At 36.8% G+C, this 12,188-nt stretch overlaps 2 protein-coding genes across 2 annotated transcripts; both read right to left on the minus strand.

The window, feature by feature from the left end:
- Positions 1 to 905: 905 nt before the first annotated feature.
- Positions 906 to 1,838, minus strand: LOC120925027 (interferon lambda-3-like). The gene has a single exon (XM_040335929.1). It carries the CDS (start codon positions 1,736 to 1,738, stop codon positions 1,205 to 1,207), a length of 534 nt encoding a protein of 177 aa, XP_040191863.1. The 5' UTR covers positions 1,739 to 1,838; the 3' UTR covers positions 906 to 1,204.
- An 8,333-nt stretch (positions 1,839 to 10,171) lies between these two features.
- LOC120925028 (interferon lambda-3-like) lies at positions 10,172 to 11,058 on the minus strand. The gene has a single exon (XM_040335930.1). The coding sequence runs from the start codon at positions 10,770 to 10,772 to the stop codon at positions 10,239 to 10,241; it is 534 nt and encodes a 177-aa protein (XP_040191864.1). The 5' UTR covers positions 10,773 to 11,058; the 3' UTR covers positions 10,172 to 10,238.
- Between the last annotated feature and the right edge of the window lie 1,130 nt (positions 11,059 to 12,188).

Genomic DNA, 12,188 nt, shown 5'->3' on the forward strand with positions numbered 1-12,188 from the left:
ATGTGGTCAAAATACTCATTTGCCTAATAATTCTGCACTCCCTGTATAAAGATTTTAGAAGGATCTATCCCTACTTTTGATTTCCAAAATACAAAGCATTCCTCTTGTAAGTATCTAGAATGTTTTGCTCTGTTGTATAGTAAACTGTGTTATACATCATCTAATTAGAAGCCCTTTTCTTTTCTTTCTCTCTACAGAGCCAACACTAGCACAGATAGTGTACAGAAAGTAACACAAAAACACAAACTTCTAAAATAAAGATTAAACACAACTGTCTGTAAAATACTTTGCTACTTTCAATTTATTATTTGCACAAGTGTGTATATACATTTATCACTGAAATAAATAAAAAACATTTTTGTTTAACATAATGAATTTCAGATGAATTACCGATACAATAAATAAAATAATATTAAATACTTATGGGTCAAAATGAAATATAAAAACAAATGTAAAGACAATTTTACTTTACCCTTTCACAGCTATTATATTCCTATAAACTGCCTGTATCATACTTACATATTTTTTGCAATGTATATAGATTTATCGCTAAAATAAAATAAAACATTTCTTTTAACATAAATCAATTACAGATATAGTGTATCCTCCAGGGAGCTAGAAACTTGTGAAATACATTCTTAATAACTTATGTAATATAAACAATAAATAGATTACATTAAAAACTTACAGGTTAAAACATTGCTATAAAGATATTTGACAAGATAAAATAATATTAAATAAATAATATTAAATAATTATAGGTTAAAAAATAATTATAAGCACATATGACAAAAAAAAATTTTTTTTACTACTACTACTCTCTACACAGAATCTGTGCTATGTAGAGAGTAGGTCAGTCATTTATGGGTTGATGTGGAATCTTGTCTGCTAAACAATTAGGTCCATAAGTCTGAGGTTACGAAATCCCTTGTACGATAGGTTGATAGAGGATAAATCCTGTAGTTGCAAATTTCAGGAATGTACTTCATGGAAGCATTTGCTATAGGTTTTAGTAGATTAAAGATTAGTAGATACTTTTTTTTTTTAAGTAGTACTGTATGTCCTTCAGTAGTAAGGTATAGAAAAATATGTCTATGTTGAAAAAGTCCATCCTTTACGTCTTATTCTTAATCCCGATGCTCTTCCTGGTTCTAACATGTTCAGATAAAGCATTAGAAACGTATCTGTGCTTACAGTAGGGAGTTTAGTGGTTGAGAGCCCAACATGTCACATCTTCCACTCTCAGAGGGATAAGACTAAGTATTACAGCCTCCTGGACACAATCTGGAGATGCTGCCTCCTTAAAATGCTGGAGGTGATGTAGCCACAGCTTCAGCTCGGGTGAGGTGGGCTCATTGTATTCTGGAGATCCTCTACAAACCATCAGATCATCTTTCAGTTTGAGGAAAACCATAAGTGTCTGTTTTACAGATTCATTCTGAGCAGACACAGAAATATTCGTTAGAACCTCAACTGTTAGTGACACCCGCTCCAAAGTCAGGATGAGACGATCCCTCTGCGTAAGGTCACATACAGATGGTTTGTGTCTCAGCATTCTTCTGTAGCATCTCATTGCGTTGGTAGACATGTTCTTCTCATGATCGTGTTGCAGTTCCTTTAGTGTTGTTATGTCAGAGGACGTCACTGATAAATAGCGGGATTTCGGGCAGAGTCTCCTGTGCAAGCGCCCACTTACTGCAACCAGTAAAATGCTCAACACCACCAGCCTGATATCCATTTCTGTTCTGCTGGTTTGGATCTGACAATGTCTTTCTGGTTCCAGATATTTGTTCTGTTACACTGTCACTCCACAGTGCTAGTCTCTGGTTGATTTTAAGTCTTGTATCCATGATTCTTCTTTTATATTCCTGTTTTCTGGGGAAAAATGTCCTCATTTTCATGATGTTGTGAAGTTCTCTTTCGTTCAGAACTCGAGTGACATGAGAGAGGCGATAGCTGCTCTGGGAACTTCTATATCACTTTCAGTTTCCTTTCTATACAGGTAAGAAGGTAACATCAGATAGCTGGTGAGATTCTTCTACCTGTCCCACAGGAAACTCCTCCTTCCTGATACAGGACTCTCCTGTGTACGGAGGAGCCAGGTTTATCATGGATTTTCAAGGAACTTTTACAACATATTATTGCCAACAGAAAAAAACATTACACATCTTTATAAATGTTCTGTCATACAAGTCTAAAAACATGAAAATAAGGAAGAAAATATAGATGAGGTGTATAAACATAACATATACAATACCAGTTTAGGGATTGTGTTTAAACCAATTTTTAACCAACAACATTGAAACTTTTGTTTTATTTTTATATTTAAAAAAAAAATATATTGTGTCACAATAATAAGTCACAAATAATAGCATGTGGGGATAGAGATATATAAAGAGATTAAAGGTTGTGAGACTTTAATTGTCTTTCTCTTTTGCTTTCTTTATCCATACAATTGTTGCTGGTTAGTATAGCAGGAAGTATGGATGGCAGAAACAGCCAACTAGCATATCCAGAAGGAGGTCAGCATTGGTGGCCCCTGTATTTCTCTCTTATAAGCTTTTCTTTAATAAAATACCTTTCCTATACGTGTACATACAGTACACTCCACACAAAGACCAGCAGGACCTTTTTAGTCCATATGAAATTTAGTCCATCTAAAAAGTATCTGAGCTAAATTAACATTTGTAAGGAACTGGACAAAAGTTGTGTTTCTTTGTAATGAAAAGTCCTGCAGATTGATACATGTTTTATATATTTATTGGGCACTCTATTATCAGTGACAGCAGCCCAATGTGTTTTTTTTCTTGGACAGGATTTTTAACGCTGAAAACCAGTTTATACATTCAGAGTTTACCAGCTTGTTGCTACACTAAATACTAATCCTAATCTTATCTTCAGAAGTTAAACTATATTTACATTGTCATGTTATTCTGTGCTGTCCATCACAGAATCATGCCTGCTTTTAATGCAGTGCCATCTGAGGACCCGACGGTCACAGACATCCAATACTGCGTTTGTGCCTTGTTCCTTGCACAATTCAAATACTCAGATTATCAGATACTCTGAATCTTTACATAATAATATATACAGTAGATGATGATATATTAAAACGGTGTTTCACCCAACTATACAACTAGGTCTTAAACTAAAAGACCACCCCTCCTCCCCTCATTTTAAATATATATATTTTTTCTTACCTTTTTTGAAGTACAGACGTGTACTTCTGTCCCAACCTACGTTATTTTCTCTTCTGTCTCAAGCCCTACTCCTCCCCCCCACCCGCTGCCTTCTGGGACCTGTGTGTGTTCCAGAGGATGATGGGCCATTCAGAAAGTGCCATACGACTTGCGCATGCACAGTAAAAAAATTGCTGTGAAGCCTGAAGGCTCCACTGCCGATTTCCCTTAGTTGCAATGGTGGCGCTTGCACCCGAGTCGTTGGACGAATTGGCTTTGGACATTGTGGCTCCCTGGACAGGTAAGTGTCTTTATTAAAATTCAGCAGCTATAGTATTTGTAGCTGCTGACTTAAAAAAACTTTTTTGAGGCTGGAGCTCCGCCTTAATTGCAATTTCAGAACATTATTCTGAAGTTGTTTGACAATTTTTAGATGCAGCTTTTCACAGATTGGTGAACATCTGCCCATCTTTTCTTCTGAGACACTCTGACTCTCTAAGATACTCTTTTTACAACCAATCATGTTACTGACCTGTTTCCAGTTAACCTATTTACTTTACTAAAATGTTCTTCCAGCTCTTCCTTTGTTTGTACCACTTACTTTGCCAGTTTTCTGTTGCCCTTTCTTGACTGAGACGTATTGCTGCCATCAATCTTAAAATGACTTATTTTTTTTCTTGAAATGGTACATTTTCTCAGTCTAATACAATAGATATGTTTTCTATTTTTTATTTGGAGTAAAATATGTGTTTAGGAGATTTGCAAATAGTTTTTATGTAGATTTTACACAGCGTTCCAACTTTTTTGGAGTATATATTTTCTATGTAGCTGCTCGGAATTGGGGAAGGGGGGGTCCAGTCATAATTATCTGCATATATTGTACACTACCTCAATTTTATAATCATTTTTACACTGACAGCTGGTAGTTTGTACTCACTTTACCTAGAAGATCAACTGATCAACTGAACATTAGTCTTTCCATTTATATTGGTAATTTACTCCCAGAACAAGTATTTGATACACTGTCAATTTTGCAGGTTTTCCTACTTGTGATTTTCTGGATTTTTGTTTTAGATTCCGGCTCTCACAGTTGAAGAAAACCTATGATAAAAATTACAGACCTCTACATGCTTTGTAAGTAGGAAAACCTGCAATCGGCAGTGTATCAAATACTTGTTATCCCCACTATAATTGCTTTAAAAATTTACTTATATGCAATACATGGATCTGTAAAGTTTCTCTGTGTAAACCCAAAGCTATGTATGATTTAATTGTATCTTGTTTATATACAGTTCAGGTCATATGATCAGCTCCCAATCAGGTCAAATGGCAGCACTTTTGATGTTTCCATGATGCAAGTTTATTTTTTCATTGCCAGTACAGGATAAATCCCATACAGATGGTAAATAGGGTTGAGCCGAACACCCCCCCCCCCCGTTCGGTTCACACCAGAACCTGCAAACAGACCAAAAGTTTGTGTGAACTTTAGAACCCCGTTAAAGTCTATGGGATTCGAAATTTTTTGAAATCTAAAGTGCTAATTTTAAATGCTAATATGCAATTTATTGTCCTAAAAAGTGTTTGGGGACCCAGGTCATGCCCCAGGGGATATATATCAATGTAAAAAAGTTTTAAAAACTAACGTTTTTTCGGGAGCAGTGATGTTAATAATGCTTAAAGTGAAACAATAAAAGGGGGTGTATAGAATGCCTGTGAAGTAACGCTTGTTTCCTGTGCTTAGAACTGTCCCTGCACAAAGTGTAATTTCTGAAGGAAAAAAAGTAATTCAAAACCACTTGCGGCTATAATGAATTGTCGGCTCTCGGCAATACAGAGAAAAGTCATTGATAAAAAAATAAAATAAATGCGTCAAATTTAAAAAAAAATTACGTGGGGTTCCCCCCAAATATCCATTCCAGACCCTTCAGGTCTCGTATGGATTTTAAGGGGAACTCCACCCCAAATTTAAAAAAAAAATGGCGTGGAGTTCCCCCCAAAAATACATACCAGACCCTTTATCCGAGCACGCAACCTGGCAGGCCGCAGGAAAAACGGGGGACGGGGGACGGGACGAGAGAGCGCCAAGATCCCGCCCCCCCCTATGTGAATTGTACCCCTACCATTTCACAAAAAAAGTGTAAAAAATTGTAAAAAAAAACCACAGACACCGTTGGGAAAGTCCTTTATTAAAAATAAAAAAAAGATTCCAGCGGTGGTAATCCACTCTCGGTTTCCGCTCTAACATTGTCGGAATCCTGCGATGGGTGATCTCCTCTCTGGGGTCCAGCGATGAGAAGATCTCATCTTCATCCAGGTCCAGGATCCAGCGATGAGATGTCCGCAGCGCAGCGCATCACCTGTCTCCACTGGAGATACCCCGGGAATGATGCGGCAGGAGCACAGTGACAGCTCTTATGTAGGTGATGGGTGACCCCGTCCCTCTCTGAGGCTTTCCCAGTGACCTGAGGGGTCAGGTATGGATATTTGGGGGGAACCCCATGTAATTTTTTTTTTACATTTGGGGTAGAGTTCCCGTTAATATCCATACCAGACCTGGTAATTGAATTTGGGGGGACCCCCACGCATTTTTTTCTCAATGACTTTCAATGCCTTTTCTCTGTATTGCCGGGAGCTGACAATTCATTATAGCCGCGAGTGGTTTTAAATTACCTTTTTTCCTTCAGAAATTACACTTTGTGCAGGGACAGTTCTAAGCACGGGAAACAAGCGCTGCTTTACAGGCATACTTTACACACCCTCAGGTACGAAACTTAAAGGAATATTTCACTTTTATTGTTTCACTTTAAGCATTATTAAAATCACTGCTCCCAAAAAAACGGCTGTTTTTAAAACTTTATTTTGCATTGATACATGTCCCCCAAGAGTTGGACTCGAACTAGAAGCTCATCCCTAATGGTAACTCATTTCTGCTGATCTTCACCTTAGTTGTAGCAAGATATGGTTGGATCCCCTAATCTTATATACCCACCCACCAAGGTAGGCAAGACAGAGGTAATTGTAATACATGAACTGGATTACCAATAGGCTCTAGAAATCACAACAATCTAAAAACAATATAGATGCAACATTGCATATGAAGGAAAAATGTAAGAAATGAAAAAGAAAAGTAGCTACATTAGTTGTGAAGGTCAATGTGCCACCTAAAGTTAATACCTAGAGGCAATCCAGTCTCAAGCCTAAAGATCCAAAATACTTCACACCAAAGTAAACAATGGCATAAATATCCCCAATGTACAGAGCCATCAGTATGCTCAATAAAATGGAAAGATAAAAAAATATTTTCTAGACATTGTAGGGCACTGTCCTACACCATGTTGTTCACCTATTCGCTTCAGCAGCCTTCCAGTGCAATCCACATATTGTAATCTGCACTCTGAACAGGAAATAATTTAAACCATGTTCTTGGAGTTACAACTTAAGCACTGATGGATACAGCCAATCATTAGCCAATACAGATTGTACCATTCTGATTTTTGTATGAACTTTACAGTAGCAACATGTATTGAGCCCACTTTTGAAAGACCTATTCACCTTAATCCAAGTATCAGACTTAATTTTGATATCACAAAGTCTGGGTGAAAGAAGCAATCCCAAGGTGAGTGTTCTCTTAGAAGAAAAGCGACAACCTACTTATAAAATGTTATGCAGCTTACTATCCCCATGTAAAATGTACAAATTATGCCTAATAATTTGTTTAATAGCAGTTTAATACTCAGTGGAAAAGATGGTCTCAAATATATTTTTTGCCAGACAATCATTCGTTTTTACTTTCACCCCAAAAATACTTTCACCCCAAAAATAACTCGCTGCCATTCTTCCTGTAAATTGTATTAGCTACATTCAGAGTACACTGTAAATATTTTCTCTATCTTAATCTGGATACTCACTAAACAATTTTCTTCAGATTTTTTCCTTTAGATTTACCAAAACCATATGATATGAGGTCAAACCTAAACATTTTCAATTTATATGCAATTTAGGCAGGGCCTTGCGCTACATGGTTTTGGTAAATCCAAATGTTGAATAGTGTGTATCCAGCTTTAATCATTCTATTTCTAAACCAAGGGACTTACAGGTGAAACTCGAAAAATTTGAATATCATGCAAAAGTTCATTTATTTCACTAATGCAACTTAGGTGAAACTAATATATGAGATATACTCATTACATGCAAATCAATATAGTTCAATCTGTGATTTGTCATAATTGTGATGATTATGGCTTACAGCTCATGAAAACCCCAAATCCACAATCTCAGAAAATTAGAATATTACATGCAATCAATAAAACAAGGATTGTACATAGAACAATATCGGACCTCTGGAAAGTATAAGCATGCATATGTACTTAGTACTTGGTTGGGCCCCTTTTGCAGCAATTACTGCCTCAATGCGGCGTGGCATTGAAGATATCAGCCTGTGGCACTGCTGAGGTGTTATGGAAGATCAGGATGCTTCAATAGCGGCCTTCAGCTCTTCTGCATTGTTGGGTCTGGTGTCTCTTATCTTTCTCTTGGCAATGCTCCATAGGGGTTCAGGTCAGGCGAGTTTGCTGGCCAATCAAGCACAGTAATTCCACAGTCATTGATCCATGTTTTGGTGCTTTTGGCAGTGTGGGCAGGTGCCCAGTCCTGCTGGAAAATTAAGTCAGCATCCCCATAGAGCTCGTCTCTGGAAGGAAGCACGAAGTGCTCAAAAATCTCCTGGTAGACGGCTGAGGTGACCCTGGACTTAATGAAGCACAGTGGACCAACACCAGAAGATGACATAGCTCCCCAAACCAACACAGACTGGAAACTTCACACTGGACTTCAAGCATCTTGCAGTGTGTGCCTCTCCATTCTTCCTCCATACTCCAGGTCCTTGGTTTCCAAATTTGCTCTCATCAGAAAAGAGGACTTTGGACCACTGAACAACAGACCAGGCCTGTTTTTCTTTAACGCTTCTGACGTTGTTTGTTGTTCAGGAGTGGCTTGACAAGAGGAATACAACATTTGAAGACCAAGTCCAGGATCCGTCTGTGTGTTGTGGCTCTTGATGCACTGACTCCAGCCTCAGTCCACTCCTTGTGAAAGTCCCCATCACTTTTGAATGGCCTTTTCCTGACAATCCTCTCTAGGCTGCGGTCATCTCTGCTGCTTGTGCACCTTTTTCTTCCACACTTTTCCCTTCCACATAACTTTCTATTAAGGTGCTTTGATACAGCACTTTGGGAACATCCAACTTATTTTGCAATTACCTTTTGAGGCTTTCCCTCCTTATGGAGGGTGTCAATGATGGTTTTCTGGACAACTGTCAGGTCAGCAGTTTTTCCCATGATTGTGATTCCTACTGAACCAGACTGAGAGACCATTTAAAGGCTCAGGAAGCCTTTGCAGGTGTTATGGCTTAATTAGCTGATTAGAGTGGGACACTTTGAGCCTAGAATATTGCACCTTTTCACAATATTCAAATTTTCCGAGATTGTGGATTTGGGGTTTTCATGAGCTGTAAGCCATAATCATCACAGTTATGACAAATCATGGCTTGAACTATCATGCTTTGCATGTAATGAGTCTATCTCATATATTAGTTTCACCTTTTAAGTTGCATTTGTGAAATAACTGAAATTTTGCACAATATTCAAATTTTTTGAGTTTCACCTGTAATATCCAAACTTTTCCTTGTAGCCCATGTATGTTCACCCACTGGCACAGCTTTAATAGTACAGTAGTAGTTGGCATTTGGTAGCAGGCAATGTTGTTTTTCTCCCCTTTGTTCATATGCAATGTTGCCTGTGTATTATGCCTGGGAAGCAGTTTTTGTAAATGTTGATTTTTTTCAGATATGTGTGATTTTTACGATTTCAGGATACCATTGGTAATCTGGTTTTCATATTGACATTACCCTCTTCTTGCCTACTTTGGTGGGTAGGTATATAAAGATAGAAGGGTCTATCCATACTTTGATTTCCAAAATACAAAGCATTCCTCTTGCGATTATCTGGAATTTATTGGTTTGTTCTGTTACATTGTGAACTGTGTCATACATCAACTAATTAGAAGTCATTTTCTTTTCTTTCTCTCTACAGAGCCAACACTTACACAATTAGTGTACAGAAGGTTACACAAAAACACAAACTTCTGAAAAAAAGATTAAACACAACTGTCTGTGTAATACTTTGCTACTTTTTATTTATTAATTGCAATAGTGTGTATATACATCTATATGTAGCTAGAAACGCATGAAATAAATATTTGAATAACTTATAAATAATATTAAATACATATGGATCAAAATTAAATCCCTTTTCACAAATATAAATAAAAAAAAAATAAAAAAAAAATATATATATATATATATATATATATATATATATATATATATATATATATATATATATATATATATATATATACACACACACAGTGTATACATTTATTAATATATATATTTTTTAACATAAATCGATTACAGATATATTGCATCCTCCAGGGAGCTAGAAATTCATGAAATACATATTCTTAATAATGTATGTAATGTAAATAATAAATAAATAACTTACAGGTTTAAACATGAATATAAACAGATATGATAAGATAAAATAATATTAAATAAATAATATTAAATACTTATAGGTTAAAAAATAATTATGAGCACAAAAAAAACATTTTCACTACTACTACTCTCATCAGAATTTTTGCTGTGTAGAGAGTAGGTCAGTCACTTGTGGGTTGATGAGGAATCTTGTCTGCTGGGATAAACAATTAGGTCCATTTATGATATATACGTTTGTGGTTACGAAATCCCTTTTGTACTTTATGGATGAATTTCCTACAGGTTTTAGTAGATTAAAGATGAGTAGATACTTTTTTTTTTTAAAGTAGTACTGTATGTCCTTCAGTAGTAAGGTATAGAAGAATATGTCTATGTTGAAAAAGTCCATCCTTTACTTCTTATCCTTCATCCCGATGGTCTTCCTGCTTCTGATATGTTCAAATAAAGCATAAGAGACTTATTTATGCTTACAGTTGGGAGTTTATTTGATGTAGAAGTGTAAGTTAGTGGTTGAGAGCCCAACATGTCACATCTTCCACTCTCAGAGGGATAAGACTAAGTATTACAGCCTCCTGGACACAATCTGGAGATGCTGCCTCCTTAAAATGTTGGAGGTGATGTAGCCACAGCTTCAGCTCGGGTGAGGTGGGCTCATTGTATTCTGGAGATCCTCTACAGACCATCAGATCATCTTTCAGTTTGAGGAAAACCATAAGTGCCTGTTTTACAGTTTCATCCTGAGCAGACACAGAAATATTCGTTAGAACCTCAACTGTTAGTGTCACCCGCTCCAGGGTCAGGATGAGACGATCCCTCTGCGTAAGGTCACATACAGATGGTTTGTGTCTCAGCATTCTTCTGTAGCATCTCATTGCGTTGGTAGACATGTTCTTCTCATGATCGTGTTGCAGCTCCTTTAGTGTTGTTATGTCAGAAGACGTCACTGATAAATAGCGGGATTTCGGGCAGAGTCTCCTGTGCAAGCGCCCACTTACTGCAACCAGTAAAATGCTCAACACCACCAGCCTGATATCCATTTCTGTTCTGCTGGCTTGGATCTGACAATGTCTTTCTGGTTCCAGATATTTGTTCCGTTACACTGTCACTCCACAGTGCTAGTCTCTGGTTGATCTGAAGTCTTGTATCCATGATTCTTCTTTTATATTCCTGTTTTCTGGGGAAAAATTTCCTCATTTTCATGATGTTGTGAAGTTCTCTTTCGTTCAGAACTCAAGTGACATGAGAGAGGCGATAGCTGCTCTGGGAACTTCTATATCACTTTCAGTTTCCTTTCTATACAGGTAAGAAGGTAACATCAGATAGCTGGTGAGATTCTTCTACCTGTCCCACAGGAAACTCCTCCTTCCTGATACAGGACTCTCCTGTGTACGGAGGAGCCAGGTTTATCGTGGATTTTCAAGGAACTTTTACAACATATTATTGCCAACTGAAAAAACATAACACATCTTTATAAATGTTCTGTCATACAAGTCTAAAAACATAAAAATAAGGAAGAAAATATAGGAAAGGTATATAAACATATCATGTTGTGTTTAAACCATTTTTTAACCAACAAGATTGAAACTTTTTTTCATTTTATAAATAATAAAAAAAAAATGTTGTGTCACAATAATAATTCACACATAATAGCATGTGGGGATATAGGTTAATAAAGAGATTAAAGGTTGTGAGACTTTAATTGGTTTTCACCTTGGCTTTCCTTATCCATACATTTGTTGCTGGTTAGTATTGCAGATATTTGGATGGCAGAAACAGCCAGACAACTAGCATATCCAGAATGAGGTCAGCATTGGTGGCCCCTGTTTTTCTCTCTATTGAGCTTTACTTTAATAAAAAAACTTTTCTATATGTGTACATACAGTACACTCCACACAAAGACCCGCTGGAACCTTTTAATCCATATAAAGTTTAGTCCGCATAATAAGTATCTCAGATAAATGAAATCCGTAAGGTACTGGACACAAGTTATATTTCTTTGTAATGAAAAGTCCTGCAGATTGATACATGTTTTATGAATTTATTGGGCACTCCATTTTTCAGTGACAGCAGCCCAATGTTAAACATTCAGCTTGTTGCTAAACTAAATTCTAATCTTACCTTTAAAAGTTAAACTATATTTACATTGTCATGTTATCCAGTGCTGTCCATCGCAGAATCATGCCTGCTTTTAATGCAGTGACATCTGAGGACCCGACGACCACGGACATCCAATATTATGTTTTTGCCTTGTCCCTTGCACACAGAGATTTCTGTTGATAACTATACAGTAGATGATGATATGTTAATTAACATTTTTACATTGAGGAACATTATTCTGAAGTTGTTCAACAATTTTTAGATGCAGCATTTTTTTATCTATTAGCCTCTTTCCTTAAAAGAGAAAGTTTAGAGAGTTTGTACTGATGGGGCACTTTAGATCATGGATTATTCCA

This window comes from Rana temporaria, chromosome 1, assembly GCF_905171775.1.
Source record: "Rana temporaria chromosome 1, aRanTem1.1, whole genome shotgun sequence".
Classification (NCBI taxonomy): Eukaryota; Metazoa; Chordata; class Amphibia; order Anura; family Ranidae; genus Rana; species Rana temporaria.